This window comes from Kwoniella pini, chromosome 6 (genome assembly GCF_000512605.2).
Source record: "Kwoniella pini CBS 10737 chromosome 6, complete sequence".
NCBI classification, from domain to species: Eukaryota; Fungi; Basidiomycota; class Tremellomycetes; order Tremellales; family Cryptococcaceae; genus Kwoniella; species Kwoniella pini.
In genome coordinates this window covers 1442787-1467358 of record NC_091721.1, presented here as the reverse complement: position 1 = coordinate 1467358, position 24572 = coordinate 1442787, and the positions used below count along the sequence as shown (strand labels likewise).

Genomic DNA, 24572 nt, shown 5'->3' with positions numbered 1-24572 from the left:
TTAGACTATTTTTAGAGTATTTATATGTGTCGCAAAGTCTTGCACGACCTTGCTACTGATTCATCTTGACTCAACTTGTAATTCCATCGTTGATATACAAGACCCTGACGGAGACACAAATCTGCACATGGTATTCATTAGAAAGCGTATTGTAATATAAGCACTACCAAAAGAATGTATGAGTCACATCCTATGAACTATCAGAAATGATTATGAAGACTTAAACCGAAATTCCTGTATTATGACAACCAATCATTTACCAAAGACAGGTGGTGTATACCCACCACTACCACCGTCGATTGTAGTATGACCTGTGACTTTGAAGGTCACATTTGGGAAGCTGTCCACTTCTTCACCTTGATCGTACAAGGTAATATTTAATCCCTTGAGCTCTGAAGGTCCCAAGGATGCATCAGGCATTACAGATTTGTCTCGAAATAATTTAGGTCCATCCTTGTATTCATCGAGATCCTTTGATAAATCAAATGGAGCGAATAGGGTGAATCTATTAGAATTAAACCAATCTTGACAACTCTTATCAGACTCAATAATCTTTCTAAGCTCAGAGCCAGAGAATCCAATCCCATCAAATGACTTGTCAGTTTTGACTTTGAGTGTAATTTCAAACCAATCCCAATATACTCTACGAGTAATATGATTAGAAGCGCTTTTAATTAATTCTTCCTTGCCATTCGAGAGAGTCTTATCAATGAGTTTAAGGTAGGCGATATTAGATTCATCCTTTCCACCTGCGAATGCCATAAATTCAGGTTCATCGTATGTCTCATCGTATGTCTCATCGTATGTCTCATCGTATGTCTCATCGTATGTCTCATCGTATGTCTCATCGTATGTCTCATCGTATGTTTTGTAGTTTTCTTCTTTCGTTCGTTTGATGATTGTATTGAGTAGTGATCGCCTGTTATTGCTGTAATTAAGAGTCACCTCGTATTTCCAATATGGTTGGCCCGAAGATATCGTGACTCAATCTCTCGACAGAAGTTCTTCGTCAGACATGATTGCTTCGTTGGACATAGTTGATTTGTTCAACAAGATCGGTCAAGCTTTATAAATAAGTTATAAATATCGATAATTGGTTAGTATTGAATTATTTGTCTTGTTATTGGAAAAATTGGAAAGATATTGGGATTTTAGCCCTGCTTAAATATGTATGATCAGGGATTCCATAGATCGATTTGACTAGATATCTCGACTTTATCTGACGACTTGAACAATAAAAGGAAGACAAGAAGGCTGCAACGTCAGAGTCTTGAATGAGAAAGGAAGAAATCGTGCAACCTGTAGTATCAATGACGATGAATTTTGACATCCTTGATCAAGCTCAGTCTGGACTTATCATAACAATGCCATAGAATTTGCACTGCAAAGAAATGCAGTGCGTGATCACCGGAGCGTGAGCCAGTCAGACCTGGGTTTAGGGAGTAAAGAAGGCCAGTGATGTCATCTTGTCAAGCTTCTCATGGTGGTGTTTTGCCTCATTTTGTGGATTTTCTTTTCAATCCTCTCATTCAAGGGATGTCGCCTGTCAATGTTGGTATGTGCATGTCTTTAGTATTGTCAATTTCGTATGTCTATGGGGAAGGAAAACGGTGAGATAATACTGTTTTCGAACCAACAAACGAACGTTTCCCTTTTCCCTCATGCCAGCCTCCGAACCAGTGTACAGTACGATTACAAAATGATTGAGTTGACAGTCTGTGATTTTATGAAATGTACATTTGTCAGACAGCATTTAGAAAGTAGGAATGAGCTTCGATCAGTAATCTCAAGATATACAAGATATAAAATACAGGCTCCATGAACTGCTCACAATGGCTAAGACCCCTCGGATCAGAGCTGGCGTGTCAATCGCCCACAATTATCTTTCATTCATTCATTCTCATATATATGGTCTTTATGTTGGGATTCACGTATATAATACAAACGCTACCTACTTATGACGAGACTTGTCGACTCTAGTCATCTCGTAATCTCCTCATTGCTATATGAAACGCTGAGGAAGGCACATGTGATGGATTCTCACGTCTTATACCCCTTATACCCCTCAAACCCACCTACGATAGAAGTAACACACGTGACCGTAACAGCTACATCCGGGATACTGAGTATCGCCTCGTTATCCTGTAATAGAAGCACAGTCATTTCTTCGAACGTGTGTGAGAACGATCCAGGATCTAATTGAGGCTCTTCGAAGTAAAATCCTCTGGCGTGATCCCACATATCGTTGTCGAGTGATAAATTTTTATCCACGATTAAAGTCGATTCATTCGAATCTAACCATTTTTGACAGAGAGGATCATTGTCAAAGGCTTTCTTGATATCAACAACTTCTATTCCGTCAAAATGAAGATTTGAGTCATGCTTGATATCGAACATAACAGTGATTCCTTGGGTACAATTTCGTTCATGTTTTAAATCTAAGGAAGATCCTTCAGTATTCGCGTTACCTGAACCCGGCCTCTCGAGGAGAAGAAGGGTAGCATCCACGTCTGTGTTTTTCCCTTTCGATTCTATCACATAACGAGCTGATACCTTGCCTTCTTTCGTTTGTGATTCTTTCAGGACTTTGCGATTTAATCGATCGGAATCTTTCTGGGGAAAACCAATGATTGAGTCGTATGCCGCTCGTCTTGCTTTGTCGCTATAAATTACTTTGTATTTCCATCTTGATAGGCTTGAGGATGGAAGGGACCCTTCGGACATGACTAGGTAAACTGTGAAATGGAAATTGTTATGCAGAAATGGGTACACTAGTAAATTGATGGATTTATGGATCAATTGCTTATGTCTTGTTGTGGAAAAAAGGTCGAGCGGGTTTTGGATTTCTGGTCTCTCTTAAACCTGTGAAATGAGGCCTCCCGGTGAACTGAAGTGACCAGCTATACACTTAGACCAAGACAAAGGCTTGATCGATAAAGGAAAGAAAGAAGCCCATTTACTCCACGGTATATGCAAGACTACCATGACGTCGTATGACGAGGACAAAATTTCATATTACGACGATTTCGTATCAACATGAATTCTGATCATCAAAGGAGCAACTTTGATCATCGATGTCATCGCTAATACAATTGGTCCAGGCCTTCAAAGTCTGGCGTTGACGTCGATACCATATTGGGTCTAGGCCTAGAAGTTCTGGCCTCTGTACTGTCTAAGAGAAGGCTCTGAGAGATCCTTTCTCCTGCTCCTGCAAGACAATTCGTGATTTTCTTGACAAGAGATGCTGCTAGGACTTGAACGCGGTTTGGTATTGGGCACAAAATGTGAATAAGTTGATTGTCAAGACAGTCGAATTCGGTATAATCATGGGTAATTGTTTCGCAATATAAATGCATGTACTGAAACGTTCTCGATTGAGTCATTGTAGAAGGTGGATGCCTTCGGACGTCGAAGAAATAATTGACATCCTGGGACGAGTGTCAATCGTTCGTGACGTTATCCTCTAAACGAAGTCTTCTGCTGAGATCGTAGAGCTGAACGATCTCTACGTTATGTCTTTAACGTTCACAGTCAGTGGCATTGTTTTGAGTACAGTGGTCAAATGAGGACGCTCAAAGGGGAATCTGAAATCTACTCTGATTATAAACACTGCTCAGCTAAGAATGCAGCGAAGCAGTCAGCCTTGGTCCAGTTGAATCGGGCTACCAGGGGTAGACATACCCATATCCTTATACCTATTCTTCCTATCTGGATCTACATCTTCCAGCCTTCTGTACAAATTTTTAGCTTCAGATTTCAGCTTCTCTTCGTCATCGCTTGTCGTGCTTGAATTTTTCGCCAATAATAGAGTATAATGAGCAAGAGCATTAATACACCCTGTAAAAAGGATATCAGTACGATCCAGACATCAGAGACTGATATCTTAGCGGAACCACTTGGACAGATGACTCACATTTGGAGTCTGGTTCAACCTCGTATAAATCCTTGATGTTCTTCATCTCTCGTTGTAGAATGTCGAGAGAGGGTTCTGCGTTTCGATTGAGTTGGAGTAATCAGTTGTATGGTACGAAGGATTGTGTTGTTCTTCAAGAGCCGGCCAAACTCACCGGAACCAACCAACCATCTATGATACAACCAACCACTCTGATCATTCGGATCCGTCCACAAAGCTTGAGTGACGAGTTCAAATTCTGACCATGACCCGGAATCCCTGATCAGCAGATGCTTGATAGATCCAGGTGTGTGATGACTCACCTTGGTCTTTGGTTTTGCGTATCTCAATCTCTGATGTATGCTCTTTCTCCCAGATAGCAGCCAAGGTCTTAGTCCTACAATGCCAAGCTGAGAAATTGGAGAAATTCGATTCTATCTTGCTTTGAGTATACTTCAATTCGTCCAATAAAGGCCTTTGTGTCGGCAAAGAGGCTAGGACATAACGTCTGTAATCCCATGCGTGAACTATATGTGCAAGCGAAGTATTGATTAGTCTTTTCTGCCTTCATGATGTACCAATTTGAAAAAAAATTTTGATCAGATGAGTGACACTTACAATTCCTCGAATCAGCATCTAGCATCTTTTCAACTAGTTTCAATTCTCCCTTCCAAAATTCCTCTTTCCATTTAACACTTTCACCTGGACCATCAGGTACACTCTCTAAGCACCATTTCCTGTGATTCCATATCCAATAAACTTTCGGATGAACAAGGAGATATGAGGTTGTTAGACGTAAATCAGAAGTGAGGTGAGCTACGACCTCGTCAGGGGATCTGACCGATGTATCAGCTCGATACATAGTTACAGCTGTATAGATCAGTTCGTATAGTAGAGAGATCGTTCACTTACAATGTAGGAAACAAAGTCAATAGGATATTCCGCCTGAAATTCCAGATTGTATAGAATTCAGGATTTAGGTCTAATAATTTGGTAGTTTGTCCCAATGAATCGGTCGTAAGGTCTTTCGAGCGTTTCTAGGAGGGTCGAAAGATGAGCTGGACTCAGGTGGGATTTGGTAGCGCAGCTCACTCGTCCCAGTACATCCGACTGCAGAGCTAAGTACGCTTCTATTTTACTTTGCTCTTTCACTCTCTTCGCTTCTGCCGCTTGGGGCGTTATTCGACTTCGTTTTATACCGTGCTGTCGAATCGGCAATTTCAATCTCCAGGCCAAAGATTACGAAATTCATTAGAAGCCGACTTACCATCTTGATTCCTTGTGTATGAAATCTACTTAAGGTCAAGAAGCGTAATGGAACAGGTAGTTTTGTGGTCGTTATAACTTACCTCTTCGTCATCATCGCTGCGACCCGGGTTTGTTGATAGTGGAGGGGAATTCGATCTATTACGTAAAGTGGCAATGCGTGTTGTTTTCGATAGATCACTATTTGCAGTCCAAAGTTAATAATATGCTCTTCTGTCCACTCATATATCTGCTATCATACCTGAAATTGACACCGGCTCAAGGGTAGCTGAGAACGCCTTGTCAATATGACGGAGTGAGTCATTCGCTTCATGTAGTAATGAAGGATGGGAGGAGGCCATGCTGACTCGCTTGTCCCGATAGATATTGGGTATCGAAAAAGCAGTATTACTGTAAATACTGTAGTATATACATTCGAGATGATGCTCCGGTACGTCTTCCTCATATTTAGTCAAGACTACTGCACCTAATCTATTAATTGGACATCATAGTCGCGAAAGCAACATGAAACGGGTCTCAAGCACATCGGAAATGTCGAACGATATATACGAGATCTGTATAAGAGTGGAAGTGTAGCTAAGAAAGAGAAAGCAGCGGAAGCTGCTGAAATGGCAAGGATAGAAGCTGTAAGCATTTTCTTTGCCAATATTCTCATTTAATACTAGAATCGATGTGCTAATCATATGTGTTGACTGTTCAGTCAGCAGCAGCAGCATATGCAAATGATAGGGCGTCAGGTCTAGCTTCTTCTTCAAAATCACCTCTACCATCTACTTCAACTCCACCACCACCGATAGCAAGTAGTTCTCGCCCTAAAGCACCCACAGATCGATTTTCGAATTATTCAACAGCCGAACAATTAGGTTTTCACGAAACGAAAACAGCATATGAAATAGCACAGGAAATCAAGAATGATATAGGTCAACCATCAGCTTGGGAAACTGTTGAGATACCTTCTAGTGTAGAAGGAGGCAATCTAATTGGAGAGAAGAGGAAATTTGGTGTTAATGGAGAAGAAGAAGATGAGGAAAATGAAGGTTGGAAATTTGAATATGATAAACCTTCATTGCAACATAAAAAAGTAAAAGATCCATATGAGGATGATTGGGACCCATCATACCTGAAAAAGTTAAAAGTGAAGAAAAAGGAAGACAAGATTATTGTTAATCCAGAACAAGTTAAAAAGGAGTTAGAGGAAAAAGGTCTGAATAGACAAAAATGGACTGGTAAATTAGAATTAAACGCTCCTGCTACGACATCGAAACCTGGTAAAGAAGGTTTGGAATATATTGAAGGTGGTGGGTGGGTCAAGAAAGATGATGAGGATGACAACGGGGTGATAACGACTGAGGATCAGACCACAGAAGACGTTAAGCCGGATTTGAGCGAGAAAAACGGAGTTGCGGATGGCGAGATTGAGCAACCGAGTATGGGTGATACCAAGTCGGCTGTGGCTGCGGAAGAACCACCGACAACGGGCGCAAGCATGTTCAAGAAACGTCGACCACCGCCATCGTCTCGGAAGAAGTAAAATTGTACGATAGCATCAATGAATGTATTTGAACAATGCATAATCCTCCTGCCGAAAATTACAAACTCCCAATCTAGCATGATCAGAACTTCCTCGATTTGATGACCTTGGAAATACCAGTCTTTTCACCTTTATAATCCCCTCCATAAGCACTCTGACCACCTTTATATACACTTCTTTGAGAGGCCACCTTCTTCTTGGCTTTCTCGTATTGTTGTCTTTTCTTGACTCTTGGGTTTCTACCTCCCTTCGATCGATGAGGTGTAAGACCTCTATTCTTCTCGATCGCTCTGGTAAGTGCTCGTGGTCCTCCTTCATGTGTTGGATCATCGAGTGACGACATTGCCGCACTATAACAAGAAAATCGCACCACATCAGCCTCGGGTTATGGGACTAGCAAGAATTTACGCACATTTTCTCATCCTCATATGCTTGATGTTCAGCCTCTTTCGCATCTTTCTCTTCCTTCCTTCGTCTTTTAACCAATTCATAGTAATCATCTCCGTCATCGTCATCACCATCCACTTCCTCTTCGTCTCTAGATCTCTTACTCTTCTTCGGGGGTACGTTATCATCGAGATCGTCAAGATCTTCACCGGCATCTTGAGAAGGTTGTGATCGTTTAAGAGCATCATCTCTAGCTTTCCTCTTATCTCTATAAGGTAAATCTTCGTCACCTCCCATTCTGTTCGCTCGTCCAGCCTCCCTTCGTGCAAGTGTAGCGTTGATCTTGGAAGTGTGGAATGCCAATGACCTTTTCCTCGATTGTTTGTCTTCATAATCTGCCACTCCCAGTGAGGTTGGATCTCCAAGTACGTCTGAATCATCGTACCTATTCGAGGATGTAGGCTTCGTGCTTTTGCTTGAAGAAGCGAAGAATTCAGGTTCAGCGAGAGGTTGATATGTGGTCTTGGGCACATCATCCTCGATGATAGCCTCCTTCTTGGACTTTTTGGTTTTCTTCTCCTTCTTCTTGGATTTCTCTTTCTTAGGTACATCCTCATCTAAATCCATACCCAAGTCCAAGTAATCATCCTCTGCGGCTTCCTTGGACACTTTAGGTTTCTTGCCCTTCTTCTTCGCTTTCTTGCTCAAATTTAGCATCTCCCTCAACTCATCCGCTTCTTCATCATCCTCAGCATCCTCAAGTAAAGCCTCAAGTTCGCCTTCTTCCAGACCTTCTTTGCCCCACAAATCATCTCCGTCGTCTTCATCCTCCCACTCATCTTCGTCTCCGTCGAGACCTTGCATTCGTTTGAGTAACTCCAATTTACCTTCTTTCAGCTCTTCGTCAGTCTCATCTTCGCCTAAGCCTACCCTTGGATGAAGGGCAAATGCTCCGTCAGATACAGATCCAGCTGCGAAGTCTAAATCTTCCAGCATTGCCAAACCTTCTTTGAGTTGCAGTAATCTTGGAATGATATTGATTTCCCCTTCTCCTCGTCGTGAAGGTGGCAGTGATGAGAGATGAATATAGAAGGCGAGAGTGGTAGCATAGGTGATAAGTGTTTCTACATTATTAAGAGACTTTCAAATAAGCGATCTATCATGATGCAAAAACAGCCTGATAGTCACTCACGATAATGCAACCATCCTAGACCTTTATGTAATTCTCCATCACCTTTAGCTTCTTCCATCTTCTTGATTCCCCTAGACGTCTTTTCTAGCTTTTCCACTATCAATGGGAAGTCTCTCGCCAAAGCGAGTTTAACAGGTTCATGAGACTCAAGATGGCGCAGTAGCGTTATGGGATCGTCAGACTGGGGTGGAGCAGGTACAACTTTAGCTTGAGGTTCAGCATCGGCAATTTTCTCTACTGCTTCGCTATATACTCAAGTTTGTCAGCCTTTCTTGATCACTCATGAAAGCATGACTTGACTAGCCTGAGAGCTGTTAGCTAGATGAGGACACTCACGATAGGATCTCCTCGTCTACAAAACCGAAATCTTCAGAATGTAAATTTTCCCTAGCTTTCTTTTGCAATCTTCTAACTTCTCTTTCTTCCATTTCCCTTTCTTCTTCTCTTTTCTCATCATCTACTCGTCCATCTTCCTTTTCTCTCCTATTAGATGGTTTCGAATAATACTGTCTACCCCAATTCTCATCTTCGCTATCACTATTACTTCCACTTCCAGACTCGTCATCCTCGTCTTCATCATCAGATGATTCTATAGGTTTCCCAAATCTACCTTTCCCATTCAAATCTGGTTTACTCTTAATTTTACGTTGTTTCTTCACCGGTACTTCCTCTTCTTCTTCTTCGTAATCGTCTTCAGCCTCCGCTTCTTGCTCTTTTCGGGACTTCTTCGGTAATTTCAAAGCCAAGACTTCTTCCCCTTCATCTGCATTTATATCTTGATCTGAATCATCTTGGGGATTGAATGAAATTTGATCTCGCTTGAACATGACTAGTGAATCGCCTGATTAGCAATTGATCATCGGATACATCGCCGATATGTTTCCCACGATTATCAACGACATCAAAGGCAAGACCGGGACTTTTTTTCATGGATCATAGCAAATGTTCTACTACTCACAATCGTCAACACTTCCGGGTTCAAGCGTATCCTCGTATTTGTCAATTTTGTTGATTCTTGCTCCTGGAGCGGCCGAAGCCTTTGACCCGGATGAAATGCCTTTTCCTTTGCCCTTCTTCGCCATCTTGCTCGTGATCTGTGCTTTAACTAAAAATGATATTTAGACGATACTCAGATTCTAATACGAGGATTATTTACGACAAATGCAGCAACATGTCAGATCCGAAGGCTTTGAACTTTTGAAGACAAGTCACGTGACTGATGTTGACACGTGGCTTTAAACAACAAGTCAATAGGATCTCAATTTATATGCTACACATATATGCATGGAATGCTATGGAGTATGACCGCCTATCGCTCTGCTTGCCCAAACAAGCGCTTTCTGCTCAAGGGTATATGAAGGCTGTCAGCTTGCGTTCGTCCTGCTTACGAAAGCTGAACTCACACGAGAGCCGGGGTCTGTATCTCTCCTTTTCCCGTTGTAGACCACATCTCCCGCGGCCAGTAATCTTGTAAGAATACGTATGTATGGCCTGCTAGTATACCGACCTGTTTGTGATGATTTTAGCAGCAATCTGACATTACTGTATGAGCGTTAGATGTAGCGTGGCTCACTATATCTCCTATAGCAGCGTTAAATCCACCCTGTAACAACCATGAGAAGCCTACTAAACAAAGAGGAAGATATGGCGCAGTGATCCTGGCCAGACATCATCAGCTGAGCGTGAGTCTTCTTCTGTCAGCTGACCCACGTTATCACTCCGAATAATGACATCTTGATTGATGGATTCCGCCTTGACCAGATGTACACCAGTGCAAACGCGAGGGAAGAGGATAAAAAAGGCATAGTAAGTAATGGGGATATAATCTACACGTTGCTAATATGTCAGCTCACCTGCCTTACATGGGATCATTTCCTACTTAGTAAGCTGGACTCACCAGTAGAAATATCGATGTCAGAAACAATAACCAGACGTAATCTGCTCTCCTATTTGAAAATGAGTTTTCTTCCAGCAGTCTGGAGTATCGCATTCTGGTGAAGGCTTGTAATTAGCATCATATTGGGATGCAGTACTGTCATATGAGATAAGCTGATTATCATTTCGGACTCACATGAAAAACATATGAAATGCCAAATCTAGAGAAAGCTGTCCGAAATACAGGAAGGTTGTCACAAATCTCCATATCTTAGGAAGTGACACATGTCAGCCGTTTGGGGATAGTTCATTTGATTTCTTGAGCTAACCCACCTGCATGTTACCTACGGCCGCTTTCCACGAAAAATACAATTGAAGGGGAGCTACAACTTGGCATTCCTGCGAGGATTCGACTATTTCAGCACCGTGATATCGCTGGTTCAGGCGATATCGTCGGTTCGTGACTCACTACCAATACACTGGTAGCTATGGAGGCCGCTACCCACACTCTAGTGACCGGCGGTATATCGGTTATCCATTGTTCGACAGGTTGGGCCATATTTATAGAACGATTTCACGTTTTGGTCAGAGCAGTGTATGCGAAGCTTGACGAGTTTCTATACTCAAATGATACAATCTCAAATGCTGTTGATTGCTAATTTTCCGTGAATAATGCAATATTGGCTTTGTGAATATGCTATGAGACGAGTTGCGAAAGTGATGGAAGAGGACGTGATGAGTGGAGGTTACATATGACGTGGCGGCGAATTGAGTGGCAAATACAGTATTCTGTTTTCGCGTGGCACCAGTCATGCCTTTGGGGAACATGTACTCCCAGAGACGTGACCTCATCCGTAGTACAGGTCGTCTGGGCATGTCTGTGATCATGTTGCATGCACGTTGAAAATTCTCTCGACAAATTGGTGCTCACGTGATACTCGAAGGCACCATTCTGCGGGCGAGATCATTTTTTTCACTACTGTATATCATATTAACTGAACTGATGGCGCATCCGCCAGATTAGATACAATATGAGTTACATGTCTCTTCAATATCCAGCATCACATGTCTAACGAACCTATCAACATGATCTCCCTGGTCGAGTATCATTAATGAGAGGAAACGTCCAAAATATTTCACACCAGTCGCCTGGAGTGTTAGGTATAGACGATGGGTTGACTCGAGATTACGGCAAGTTGGGATCGAGAGCACATGATTAGCTCAAGAGATCCGAGACTTGTCGATCCTCTTCAACTGGAAGTATTACGGTGTAAGCTGAAAGATTGATTGAACCATCTATCACCAATTCCCCAAGGTCGTAACAATCCGCACATCTATCATCCAGTTCGAGGCTGCAATCTGTACATTCCACCGTACTGATTGTACCATCCGGCCGACATCTCGCGCTATTGCTGTGTCTGATGCTAGTCACATCGAGCTTATCAACAATATAAGGCTGGGTCGTCTTCTCGCACAGATTATCTTCGGTAGCATGAGTGTAGTGAGTCCTTTTAACCCATTCTTCTAAAGCTTTTCGGTTCTCTGCGATACCATCCACTACATCTCCCCTGACGAAGAGTGATTTGCACATTTCAGCTTCACCCTTAAATCGAAATGACAGCTCCACTACAAGTTTACCTTTTCGGGAATCGTTTGACAATGCATCTGGTAAGCTTGCTGTCTTCGCTTCTTGATTCGGTAAGGTTGTTTCCAGCAAGGTTACATCATCGTCGAAAGTTGCCTTTACAGTACAATAGTGCTCATTAGTCCGATTTCCATCTGTGGTCATGTGTGGCGTTATCGAGTAATTATCATCGAAAAAAAGAGTTTCGATAAATTCACTTCTACCTTTCCATGATAGGTAATAGGATCTGGTTGGCAAGCAGAAGAGATTATCTAGAATAGAACTTGATGTGGGAGGAAATCTGGGATTTGATTGAGTTGCAGATCCGAAGTCTATGAAATCACTCATTGCGCATGTATCTTAGAGAAAAAAGTGGTAATACCGTGGAGGTGAGTTGAACAGATCGTTCGCCAGGCGGGGGCAAGGGGTCTTAAGTTGAAGAGCAAAAAAAAAAGAGAGTGATCTATTCTTATATATCTTCCCGGCTGCACTATCACAGCGCTCTCTTATCTTTTTTGCTTGGAGCCTTTGTCATACTAACGTATGTACGAATTGAGTCTCCCTTATTCGAAGTCACGTCATCGCCGAGCTGAGCGGACGAGAAGGCCTTAGACAGTGAATAATGTGTAAATAAAAACACCTTCCTTCCATCACGACTTTGTACATTATCACATTTCGGAATAGTGACAAAAGGAATGGTTCATTCGTCATCATTACAACTAGATACTGCTCCAAGAAGGCTTTCTATTGTGAATAATGTGTAAATTAGAAAGTTCTTCCTTGCATCGTATTTTTGCACATTATCACATTTCGAAATAGTGACAAAAGAAATGGTTCACTCGTCATCCTCACGACCAGACACTGCTTTGAGAAGAGTCACTCAAATTTTCTATGGGGAGATGTCGGAGAAAGGATGATAGAAGCACGGTGACATCACCATCATAGGTTTCTGTTCAGAACGACAGTCCTTATAAATCCTTTGATGCGAGGTAAGAATGAGTCGAAAGATGGCTTCGCGATTGCTACGTCAATGTCAAAACAGAAACGAGTTCGGTGTTTCGGATTGATGTGAAATTGTTGGCTCAAAGTGCATATTGTCTTACCACTATCTGCCTTGAGCGTGAATTTCCCACTCACATCGAGTTGAATCGCCCTGTCAATACTTTAGCTGCTATTGTATCAGTCATCGAGACAAACCATATCTATTAATATTATGTCTTCAGCAGATGCTTTTACCGCTCAAGTCAATATACCATCTGAGGGTGACATCATCGAAGCCATTAGAAGGAATAGGTTAAAAGCTAGAGTGCGGAACTCGGACGGATTCAAATCCTTGTTCACTACCGAATTCGGACCAGTCACGTTGCAGACCAACGGTTCTATCACTCACAATACTAATAACAGCAGTACTGAATATCTCACTCATTTCTCGATTGATTTCTGGCTTGTCAAAAGATGTGAGGGTCTGATGAAAGGGTCTCTATCACCGGAAGACATGCAATCGATGACACGTTCCCCCGATGTATTCGATAGAAACAATAATACTATCAATCGCACAGCCAAAATTTCCCCTGACAGAATCGTCGGTCATCCCTTTGTCGACCCTCTAGGTTCAGGCTCACTTTATTGTACTTACTGGAAAAATATCACCTTCCACTATTCGCACATGGAGGAATCTCAAACTTCTCGAAGGGCGAACGATGCTAGGATTGAGATGGGTACGATCACAATTTCTGCGATTGAAGATTTCCCCATCGAGCAGTATTCCCCCCTTGAATCCTCGGGATCCTTTGAGCGGACCAGATCAAAGGGACCTCGTGTCAGTTGGGCTGATCCAATCTTGATAATAGCAGATGACCAACAAGAGCAGTCCATCTTAGAAACCCCTCTCGACTTTCACCCTTCGTCTTCGGCGAACGACTACTATTGCGCTCCTGAAGAACCGCGAGGGGAGATCGGCTCGGTTGAGTCGCTGGAGATCAAATCCAAAGGGACTGAAGATCTTTAAACGCGATCTTCAAAATCAAATGCGGATCCTGATCGCGATACCAGCTCTACTGTGTTGTATCGTAGTCGATAGATACCCGCAACATACGATCATGTGCCTACCGAGCTTCTTGCAAACATCCCTCCTCATGAAGTCCAACGATGTCCTCATGAGATTATGCAGGCTTTTACCTGTTGTCCCCATCGTAATAGTCATCTCTTCTTCTCACTTGTATACTCTTATACCATCACATTTCATGTCAATTCTAAAAACTCATTAATTCATTATCATTATCAAGTATTTCGTAAAGCTTTCAATCTTTCAGTAGCACTTAAATCTTTTCTAATAGTATTTATAATTCCTAATCTATCATTTTCTCCTAAATTTCCAATTCCAATCCCAATAGAAATTTTATCTAAAACTTGTGCAGCTTTTTGTAATTTACCACTTGTATTTCCTGTTCCTATTGATTCTTGATATTTCACTAAAACTGTTAAAGCATGTGATAATGTTCCTGAATGTTTTGATAAAATTGTAGAATGTGTAATACCTAAGAAGATTATGATGTCCAAAAAAACAGAATGAGAAACTGCTTTAAGTGGCTATTTGATCAGTAAATGAAATTATTAGCCACAAATCCGAATTACTATCATCTCCTTGCCTATCTATCTTTCATTATTGGAATTCTACTCACCCCATTAACACATGTACTATCTAATGAAATTGTTATAAGCCTATACCAATCTGGCCAGATTCTACACCAGAAACCATCCATTGTGTCTTCTTCTATATTTCCCCTAATTCTATCTCCGGTATTTGTTTGATCACGTAAAGCTAAGAGTGCAAGTCGAAAAACGGCAAATACCACTGAGAGCAGTTCAGCACCGTCACCAGACATATCTTGTAAAGTAAGGAGGTCTGCTGATGCTCGAAGACATAGAGATGTCGCTCTTGATAAGAGGGGGTAAAGTGAGATGATACGTTTTCTAGCGGGACCCATTTGCAGATCAAGGGAAGACAGGAGAATGAATATCAATAGATTCACTTGTGTTGATGCAGCCTACGTCGTTAGAGAACGTATCATTAGCAGGGTTCGTGCCTCAAACAAGAGATGGCTCTACTCACCTCGTTAGTGATATTAGCTAAACTTTGACTGATTATCCCCTCCACAATCATCTCAGCTCTACATAATACAGTAGCTGTCTTCAACATTATAGCAAGGGTGACATCCGGCTCCATGTTACCTATTGTAAATGTTGGATGGGTCCGTAATAAGATCTGAATGCACCCCGGAGCTGAATCCGCGAGAACCCGTTTTTGTTGCGTAAAACTTCGGGAGTCAAGAGCTCGTTCAGGAAATGCGCTGATTGCAAGGAACTGCTCGTAGTTTTAGCATAAGAAGCCCTGCCAACAATCAACTAACTCACGTTTAGAAGGGTGAGAAGTGTAGTTGGCGTTACGTTCAAGCCGTGCACGATAGATCCTGCCAATTCAAATGTCACTGTTCTGACAGTATCCTCTGTAGATTGTCCTCTTGCGATTCTTTCAGAAATATCTAAGAGCTTCGACAACGTTTCCTGTGAAACGCTGAATCGCGCCAAGGTGAGGTGCAAAAAAGTTGAGGTTTGATGCAAAAGGGTCTGAATTAGATGGAGAAGGTCAGTCTAACACGCGAGATGACATGAAATGGAAACTGACTATTGATGCAGCTGGTTGTACGAGATCGAGCACTGCAGCACAAGTTCTCAAAGCAGGATTGGGGTCAAATTCTTGTGAATCCCATTCAGCGACGTGTTTGCCTAGCCGAGCGAGGAAGAGACCTATACCTGTTGCAGCAAGGCAAGGTGTCAATCAAGTGTCATTATGGTGAGACAGTTCGTGCGGGGTACTCACTTTGCGCCACCTCTTCTGACAACTCGACGTGCAGAGATTCGGCGAATCTGCAGAGAGAAGCCAGAACTTGTTCAATGGTCTGCCGGCCCCTTTTGAGAACATCAGAGCTGAGTATCGAGATATCTCGTCAGCCAAGTCTCTCGCATCTTTTGGATGACGCAACGTACAGATTGTTGAAAGCATTATCGAACATCGTTGGGCGACCATCGATGCTTTTCTCAGATGCGTGCAGCAATTGCAGGGCTTTACCCAACGTCGATATTTCTTTCGGAGAGGTTGTAGCCGTGTCATCGATCTAGCATAGGTCATGAGAACCCGCCTCACAAATTGCAGGTGTTTTCCCAGAAGACTCACCCTGAAGAGCTGGACAAACAAGCCAGATCGCCCGAAACTACGATCTATCAGCGAATTTATCACGGTATTTGTAACAAGTTGTCTTACATACCTTTTGATGATGTCCCTTAAGAACACTCGACCTGTTTTTAAGATTTCATTAGAAAATTATGATGAGTGACGGGGATTGACGGGAAGCCTCACTTTGCTCGATCACAGCTGAATCAGCATGTTCAGCTTCATTCTCCTTAACCAGTACTCCGGCTATTGTAGCGAACACGGATCTGAAAGTAGTGTTAGTCAAGCAAACAGTCGCATTCAAGTTCGAGTGTAGACAATTTGCTCACGGTACAGCCCGTATCACACTCTCTCTATCCATCCTGACTGGAGCAATCTGTAAAATTTGTAGAGCCAATAATCTATTTTCTGCACATTCTGAAGTAGCCACAAATTGAGCTAGAGTCTGCAACGAGCTAAGTGCCGCTAACTCTACAGTCCGAACATTTTGCTATCGAAAATATCATTTGATCAGCCGCAGTATTAGATTAAATAGAAGATATGGATATATATATCCACTTCAAAGAAAACAGCGATTCACCTTGAAGAATGTTACCATTAAAATATCCAATAAAACTCTTTGAGTAAGATATTCAAATTTACCCAATTCTCCTCCCAAATCAATAATGATGGGTACAAACAATGTACCGACTGAAGCTGTTTTCTTAGCTTTACTTTCGAAAGTTTGACCTGATATAGTGATTCGTACAGAACTATCCAATACACCTCTTAGAGAAGGAAGGACAAGAGAAGTTAAACTTTCAACAGGGTTTGTCCAAGGTAAAGCCAAACATGAAGCTACATGTTGCTGGAATCGTTGAGCTATAATCCAAGGAATCGGTACACCGGCAGATAACATGTCTAAGCCCAATGATATCAAGGAGCATCGTACGGATTGGGAATCCGTTAAGGCAGACACGGTTTGTGACTATGTAGCTGATCAGCTGGAAAATTCAGTACCCGCACTGAATCTGTAACTCACTGTCCTACTGGGTCGCGTTTGAGCAATGGAAGCTACTTGTTCCGCTAGTAATTCTTCAATCTTAGTCCACGAAATGACTTTAAACGAATCAGCAAATTTATCGATACTCAAGTCCACCTTCGATACACTCACTAGGCCAAATCGGTAGATTTAATCGTAATTTCCTTAACCTAGTAAGAAGTACTAATCGTTTCTCATCATTATGTCTGAGCAAGTAATCTTCGAAACATTCTGACATAGCTTGAAGGTGAGTCGGTAATAACGCATGAAGTATGACGAGATTATCCGATATCATTTCCGAAGTATCCGTTAAAACATCAAAAAGAAGTAAGATCAATCCTACTGCAGATGATTCCCATGCTGTCACTTCAAACAGAATGCTGGAGTCGGCTAAATCCAGAATGAAAGTGAGGAGTCTTTCTCGAACTTGCGCCCTAATTTCCGACATTTTGTAAACCCTCATTTGGGACAACCGAAAAGAAAAACGCTCAACTAACCTTCCTCCGGATCCTGAATCAAGCTGTTCTCTTACAATCTTTTCCAAAGCGTTTGAATTAACGCTTAGCATTTTCAGTAAAATCCTCGTTCGCGATCTACGGTCGACTGTCGAGAGATCAACGAGCGGCCAGATCCTAAGAAAACTGTCAGCTGCCATCTTGAGGTCCTTCTGACCAAATCAACTGACAATTGATATAATCTTGAACAAGCCCGATTTATCTATTCGAAAGTATTAGCTAATCTCGTTATGTGTACAATTGGGGTGATAGGTACGGGAGCGGTACTTACGAATCCATCGACCTTGTCAACCATCATTGCTCTCGTAAACAAGAGCCACAGGAAATCAAGTATCAATTCACAAGGTACATCTGTACAATCCAACATGGTAGCGGCTGATAGGATCATTTCCTTCTCTAACGAAAGGTTGGCTCGTCCACTGACTGCACGACGTTTCTTCGACATACTGATCAAATCAAAATTAGCCTTTAAACTCCACGGATCAACGATCGATACGCAGCTGTGATTTACCTTGCTGGCTGTTTAGTCTGCAAATCCCCATTACTAAAAGCCGTTTGAGAAACCTCTTCTATCGGCACCCCATATGCACGAAGACATAATAACATAAATTGTCGTATGAGATCGAGTCTACCAGGAACATCTCTTATTAGCTGGGCACTCAATATTCCAATATTGCAGGTCCAAAAACTCACTCATTCGGCGTGAGAGGATGTCCAGAACCTTTAGATTCAGCTATATCCTGAAAGATTCCATTCGACATTTTTGCACACAACCCTGCGAAAGCTTCGGGATTAAGTGAAGTCGAATTCGCTCCAATAGCTATTACCAAATCTAGTCTAGCATCAATCTCATTTCGAGTTGTTGATTGAAGTTCTACTAAGTCCATCAATAGTTCCCAGGGGACATCTACTCCTGAGAATGACAGGACTCTGAGCCATCTACACACTCGTATCAATCCTTCAGGACCAGTTTGTGAGACCGAAAGTGACAGTGAAAATAGATCGGGTTGCTCGAATGAAGAAGAAGGTATAGAACTTGAATGGCGAAGTAATCGAGGTAAAGATCGATACACTACATCTTGATCTGCTAAGGCGCCTAAATCTTCTAGCCACGCAGTGACCAACTCCATCAATGTTGAAAATATTACATCGGCATCTACGACCGAACTCATACGTTCTAAAGCTATTCCAGCCATTTTCGATGCCATCTGGCAAAGTAAATATCAGTCACTCGTCACAAATTATCAAGGAGAATGCGGAATCCAGATCCAGAGATGACTTACTTGGTCATCAGATTCGTCAGTCTCGAAATTTAATTTTCCAGCTGCTAAAGGGTTTTTACATTCTTCATATACCATAGCGGCATACGAAATAGGATCTAAATCATGTAGAGCTTTTAACCAAGGTTTACCGAATTTATTCATTACTTTTAATCTACTTTCTTTATAAATATTTACTGAATTTTGATTTTGATTTGTATTGATATTAAGTTTCGAGCTTGAGTTTGCATTGGATGATGATGGAGTCGACCTTATACCAGGTAATTTCTTATGTTTTGATGCGTAAGACCTTACAATGCCTAATAAACAATCATCTTCGTTCATTATCCAGTTAATCAAAATTTTACCCAATCTATCTAAAGAATAACTTGAACAAAGTAAACTAGGCCAACATCTTTCACTTAATAATCTCAAACCTTGTTCATTCATCGATAAATCCAATGTATCAAGCAAATTTTCGATTGAAAGGATCAACAGGTTAATTGTGGTTGAGTTGTCCATCAAGAGTGGTAAATTGAATCCAGCCCATATATTTGGCGAATTCAAATCTTCCTGACTTATAAATGATTTGTTGTTTGTAGTGATGAGCCCTATCGAGCGAAGTTGATTTAGGAAGATAGTAGAGATAGTTGGGTCCGATATACCCAGATCTGAAGACAGAGACGACGAGATGATGGATAGAGGTAACATTTCGAAAGATTCTTCGTTTGGCTGTATATCGTCCGGAGCAGGTAATCCCGAGGGAGTCAACAATCCATCTGAAGGAGTTTGTGTTCCACTTGCCAAGGGATTATTCGAAGTTGGTGCTCGTAGTAAAGCGATCACGTAAGTCAAGTATCTGTCTGAGAACAAATAACTACATCCTAAAGGTATTTCTGAGCCTGAGATATGGGTGAAATCACTAGAAGCCGGAGAAGCTTCTGTGTACCTAGCCTTTAGTTGCTCTTCGTATACCTTGAGGGTACTTTTGACGTTGAGTAGATCAGGCTCTATTTTCGGATTGTAACCTGTGATCCGTATACTTCCACTCGAAATACCGTTCTTGAGTAATTGATATTGGATCCACAATCCTCCCCACAATACTGCAATTTCGTCATATGTCTTCCTCGCCAATTCGTCCACATTCAAGCAAAGTTGCTTGAAAATGGTGTCGAAGGATTGTTTGAAGCGTTCGAGGGAAATAAGGAATGGATCACTTCCCTGAGATGAAATTTCATCAATGATCACGTCCCTTCCGAATCGACATTGACCTCTACCGTGTCTTTCCATATGGTCTAGACATTTCGGATGGAAGAACCTTTGACACCCATTCATACATCCATAAGCTTGCGACATGTCACCCCACAAGGGTAAATGGCATTCTTCACATAAGGCCAGATTGAACAAGTTCACCAATATCAGGTCGTGTTGTCCCACTCTTCTTCGAGTTGACGATGAGTTCCCCTTTGCAGTGGATCCGAACAGAACTTGTTCATCTAATCTCGGTGGTATGGGTGAGTACTTGATATGGACCATCTGATGAGCTGAATCTTCTGAGGTTATAGTAATGACGTCGTAAGTTTGTACGCTGGTGTGATAGCAATGCAAATGTCTGTATTCCTTACACATCGAACATTTTAAGGCAAAACCATGAATCTCGCCATCACAGATATCGCATTTGTTGACTTGATTTGATGGATCGTCTTTCGATGAACATCTCCACGGTATGAAATAGTGGACAACGTCATCTTCACCTAAAGCTTTCTCTTGACCAGATTCCCATTTCGCTCTTTGTGCTGCATAAGTGGTATTGGCCAAACGACGAGATATAGTATTATGGCCCAAGACCATCGGATAGAATGTCGATAAGATCTCTAAAGCCGTTCGACGAGGTACAGGAGGTGCATATGCTATAATTTCAAGTAAATCGAGTGCAGAATCCGGTTTAGCTGTCAGGATGAGGGCCAATAATCGATGAATGCGATGGATAGTTGTGAGCTTTGAGATCGAAAGATCCACTATCGTGGTTATGCCCAACAGAATACGAGGGACAAGACTTGCAATCTGAATTGTTGTTGTAGTGACTTCTTTAGCAGCGTGAGTAGATAACAGACCTGCAACATCGCCTGCAGGAAAGAACGGGAATGATGGAGATGTCGGCGAGAAACGCAGCCATCCTGGTGTGTTTGCTGCTGGAGGAGGAGGCAAAGAGTCTTGGGAATCAGTGGAAATAGCGAACGTGGGTACTGCTTTTCCGGGTGCTTCTTTCGTCGAAAATGGATCTGTCCGTCAGTTTTGTTAGTGATCTTCATTATTCCCCGAATACCGAAGCTACTGATACACACCTGTCCAGCTCATATTCTCAACTGTCTCTGTGCCCTTCTTCGGACCTCCCCTGTCTCTCGCTAAGCGATTCAAGAGTTCTCCCATTTTGCCCTCAAGCCACTGGCATACCCGTTCTACCATGAGCCCCATTCCGTATAAACCATCAACCACCATTCCTACAACCTTGATCTTCGTTTCAGTATCGGATTTCATGTATATGTAATTGGCTATATCAAGGCACGCTGCTTGAAGTGCGTAGGGAGGACAAAAAGGTCGAAAGAGATGAGTACGATGTATACAATCTACCGTCAACAGAGTATGTAATATACCAAGAATTCGAGATAATAAAGCTGAACCCGATATTGATATCGAAGTTGATTGTCTAGGTTTGACTTCTTCTTCTTCTTGTTTCTCAGATTGACCATGTTGAAAGGAAAACGAAGGTTTAATTGAATTTACAGGTGCTATACTTGAAAATCTACCTGTTTTACGTTTATTCTTCACTGGAGTTGAATCAAGTATAGGTACACCTGCTAAGCTCCCTCTTCCACCTTCATCGTGAAACAAGTCTAATCCTTGTTTTTCAGCTAAAACAAGTAAACCTCTAGTTTGTTCTACTAAATTATATATAGCTTCAGTATCCATTTCACCTTCCACTAAATAGATATCTTCGAAATCTTCACTTCCTAATCCAGCACCGAGGGCAGCAGAAGAAGGGGGAGAGAGTAAACTTGATGATCCAGGTGTTGAAGGTATGGTAGCATGTTGAGCAGCTGCAGCTATTGCATGTCCTAATCTTTTTACCTTGCCTTTGGATTTACTTTTCCCTTTCCCGCTTATTTCTTTAGCTGAGATAGCGGCTCGTTCAAGTAAATCAGGAGCAGCATCTCGAGCTTCTATCTTGTCCAGCAAGTGTGAAAGTAGCTTTTGAGTTTCGTATAATCCTCTATTCGAAGTTATTCTAAGAGGCTTATTCTTTGAAGAGATTGTTGGACGTCGAAATCGTTTAGGTTGATCGCTGGTAGGAGAAGGAGGAATCGCAATTGGCGGTATTGCGATAGAAACATTTCTAGATCCTGGAGGAGATTTAGGTGACGAAGGTGCTCGTAGTGTAGGCGAAGGGGGAGCTGAAGGGACCGATGGACGTTCTATGTGCAACTATATAAGTTGATTATCCATCAGCTGGCTTGGTCGCAAGGCACTTGGATTGGAAGCCCAGCTGCTTACTCTCGGTGGAGGTTGTCCACCTGGACGAACACCTAATGCTTTTCGAGCATCCTTATTGCCTTCAAGTCGACTGTCCCGGCGGGCATCCATGTCTCCATATATCACCTATTCTACCACATTTGTCGTCTGCGTCATTATTTCCTGGATCCCTCTAACTTGTAACTCCGAGAATTGCTTTCTCAAAGTGATCATTGTAAATATATCCTTTCTTTTATCATCATTTACTACGCGTCTTCGAAAGGGTCGGGGGATGTGCTGTGCCTGATGAATCACGTGACATCCCAAGAAGAACCTATAATTATGACTGACGACTTTTTTGAGTACAATAATGATATGTATGTATGCCTTCATACCTTGTTCTCACTTCAACAACTACTTATACCAAGTCATTTTAAGCTTGTCAATCAGCCTTCTTCGCCACTCAAGTAACATTCTAATATCCGTTTCAGTAAAGCTTGTAAACTTCCTCAAGGGCACAAAATTAGTATCAAATTGGTCAATCACTCGCACATCAACAAGTATCAAAAGCAACAGTTGTAATATCTGCATCTCACCTTCTTGAGATCAATACAGCCTTGTCGCTTCACACCATGTCGACCCCTCGACGCTCTTCCAACACATCTACACCTTCATCTTCTCGACCTACTCCTTTACGTACACCCGCAACGCACCACAAAACAGCAGATGAATTAGCAGCTGAAGAGGCAGCGGAAATTTTGCATACACCTACTACTCGACTTCGATCAGCCGGAATATCAAACTCATCGTTGGCCGGTGGCGAACTGGAGACGGGAAGTGCCAGAGCATTAAGACATCGAAGACTTAATGAAGTTCGTGAAGCTACTCAAGAATCCAGTGGAAAGGAAGATTCCAAATCTACTTCATCGAAGAACAGCGAAGAGGAAGAGGACGATGCATCACATTTATTAGATCCTTCCGTCACCACTGCTTCTGTACATGACGAAGACAATCAAGATCATACAATGTCTCCTTCAGCTGGATTATCGACAACTCAGGCTTTCGTCACTGTTCAAGCTGACGCTGGCTCTGATTCCACATCAAACTCAGAGGACGATAGTGATGATGGAACCAGTTTAGCCACGTCTTCATCAACAGAATCAGAGTCGGAAGAGGATGATGAAGATGATAGTGAGGATGATTCGGATGACGAGCGTATGAATAAATTATTGGTTGCTGCCAAAGCTGCTGCTATAGCTAAGCAAAGTACAACCATTAGTCAAGGCAAGCAAAGCACCGCTCACATAGAAGATGACGAGAATGTCCTTGATTTCGATGAGGATCAAAAGGAGAAGAGAAAAGATGCGTGAGTATATCAAGCTCTATGTCAGGCACGACAAGCTGTTTTATGGATTATACGGCTTACCCGGGTCTTGAAACTCTCGCAGGCCGATTCCCGATCTATCTGTGCCCAAACTCCCTAAAGCACACCTGTCCTTCACACAAGACGGGAAGGCTCAAGCCTTTACCAAGCTACCTGAACTAGGTCAAGCTGGACCATCTAGACGTCCAATGGACGACAGAAAGAAAGTGGATGCTCCTGAATTAGATGACAGGCCATACGAGAAGGAATTGAGCAAACGAGAAAAGAGAGCGGTGAGCATTATCGTGTTGCCACAAGGCTAGAAGCGTAAAAACTGATACCGAATTTCAATTCAAGCAACCACGCAAAGCGACAACATCGGAACTATGGGCAAGTATACCTACACCTCGTTCTGATCTCCTGCCTCAGATGAAAAGAGACTACCAAGCTCTTGCACTGGCAAATAGCTTGGACCCAAAGAGATTCATGAAAGGCGGTAGTCGATCCGATAAAGTCCCTGAGACATTCGCCGTAAGTACCATCTCGAGTGTATCAGTATGTCACGTAGCTGAAGATATATACTGCGAATGTCATTCTATAGATTGGTACAATGATAGACGCACCACGACATATGCGAGACACCACGTTGACGAAAGAGAGGAAATACAGAGCTGGTCAAGTTGTTAAAAGCCTTATACAGGATGACAGTACGGGCGAATACGCCAAGAGGAAGTATGGCGACCTACAATGGAACAGGATGGAAAATGGTCGAGGGAAAGGGTGGAAGAAGACCAAAAAGTGGTAAAGCCCTTCAATTGCATTTTAGTCCAGTTCCACATCTCAGTCGCTTACACTCATATCGTAAGTGTGGCTGTCCCTCTGATTTGTTTCTCCTGCTCATGTCCC

At 42.3% G+C, this 24572-nt stretch overlaps 9 protein-coding genes across 9 annotated transcripts; 3 read left to right on the top strand and 6 right to left on the bottom strand.

Annotated features, from left to right (window-relative positions):
- Window positions 1-252: 252 nt before the first annotated feature.
- On the bottom strand, window positions 253-2724 carry I206_104993 (uncharacterized protein; the record flags this gene model as incomplete). The annotated part of the gene is made up of 2 exons (XM_019154295.1): window positions 253-928; window positions 2096-2724. 2 exons carry the CDS (start codon window positions 2722-2724, stop codon window positions 253-255), a joined length of 1305 nt encoding a protein of 434 aa, XP_019013035.1.
- A 913-nt stretch (window positions 2725-3637) lies between these two features.
- On the bottom strand, window positions 3638-5162 carry I206_104992 (uncharacterized protein; the record flags this gene model as incomplete). Its single annotated transcript, XM_019154294.1, has 8 exons — window positions 3638-3837; window positions 3914-3988; window positions 4068-4151; window positions 4216-4419; window positions 4511-4728; window positions 4805-4929; window positions 4985-5095; window positions 5160-5162. The coding sequence occupies 8 exons, from the start codon at window positions 5160-5162 to the stop codon at window positions 3638-3640; spliced, it is 1020 nt and encodes a 339-aa protein (XP_019013034.1).
- Window positions 5163-5445: 283 nt separating this feature from the next.
- I206_104991 (uncharacterized protein) lies at window positions 5446-6689 on the top strand (the record flags this gene model as incomplete). The annotated part of the gene is made up of 4 exons (XM_019154293.1): window positions 5446-5453; window positions 5522-5588; window positions 5650-5784; window positions 5859-6689. The coding sequence occupies 4 exons, from the start codon at window positions 5446-5448 to the stop codon at window positions 6687-6689; spliced, it is 1041 nt and encodes a 346-aa protein (XP_019013033.1).
- Window positions 6690-6771: 82 nt separating this feature from the next.
- On the bottom strand, window positions 6772-9350 carry I206_104990 (uncharacterized protein; the record flags this gene model as incomplete). Its single annotated transcript, XM_019154292.1, has 5 exons — window positions 6772-7039; window positions 7102-8200; window positions 8269-8513; window positions 8605-9097; window positions 9227-9350. 5 exons carry the CDS (start codon window positions 9348-9350, stop codon window positions 6772-6774), a joined length of 2229 nt encoding a protein of 742 aa, XP_019013032.1.
- A 227-nt stretch (window positions 9351-9577) lies between these two features.
- Window positions 9578-10702, bottom strand: I206_104989 (uncharacterized protein; the record flags this gene model as incomplete). Its single annotated transcript, XM_070203046.1, has 8 exons — window positions 9578-9608; window positions 9672-9775; window positions 9842-9926; window positions 9979-10094; window positions 10166-10259; window positions 10340-10413; window positions 10477-10542; window positions 10613-10702. The coding sequence occupies 8 exons, from the start codon at window positions 10700-10702 to the stop codon at window positions 9578-9580; spliced, it is 660 nt and encodes a 219-aa protein (XP_070059147.1).
- Window positions 10703-11359: 657 nt separating this feature from the next.
- I206_104988 (uncharacterized protein) lies at window positions 11360-12115 on the bottom strand (the record flags this gene model as incomplete). The annotated part of the gene is made up of 1 exon (XM_019154290.1): window positions 11360-12115. One exon carries the CDS (start codon window positions 12113-12115, stop codon window positions 11360-11362), a length of 756 nt encoding a protein of 251 aa, XP_019013030.1.
- An 865-nt stretch (window positions 12116-12980) lies between these two features.
- Window positions 12981-13775, top strand: I206_104987 (uncharacterized protein; the record flags this gene model as incomplete). The annotated part of the gene is made up of 1 exon (XM_019154289.1): window positions 12981-13775. The coding sequence occupies one exon, from the start codon at window positions 12981-12983 to the stop codon at window positions 13773-13775; it is 795 nt and encodes a 264-aa protein (XP_019013029.1).
- A 272-nt stretch (window positions 13776-14047) lies between these two features.
- I206_104986 (uncharacterized protein) lies at window positions 14048-22435 on the bottom strand (the record flags this gene model as incomplete). The annotated part of the gene is made up of 22 exons (XM_070203045.1): window positions 14048-14356; window positions 14449-14814; window positions 14880-15131; window positions 15182-15394; window positions 15453-15580; window positions 15648-15754; window positions 15815-15942; window positions 16002-16038; window positions 16093-16123; window positions 16185-16264; window positions 16328-16488; window positions 16579-16965; window positions 17020-17096; window positions 17152-17453; window positions 17517-17651; window positions 17705-17736; window positions 17806-17980; window positions 18046-18162; window positions 18228-18742; window positions 18818-21075; window positions 21139-22276; window positions 22346-22435. 22 exons carry the CDS (start codon window positions 22433-22435, stop codon window positions 14048-14050), a joined length of 7038 nt encoding a protein of 2345 aa, XP_070059146.1.
- Window positions 22436-22935: 500 nt separating this feature from the next.
- I206_104985 (uncharacterized protein) lies at window positions 22936-24471 on the top strand (the record flags this gene model as incomplete). Its single annotated transcript, XM_019154287.1, has 4 exons — window positions 22936-23669; window positions 23752-23959; window positions 24024-24197; window positions 24268-24471. The coding sequence occupies 4 exons, from the start codon at window positions 22936-22938 to the stop codon at window positions 24469-24471; spliced, it is 1320 nt and encodes a 439-aa protein (XP_019013027.1).
- Window positions 24472-24572: the final 101 nt, after the last annotated feature.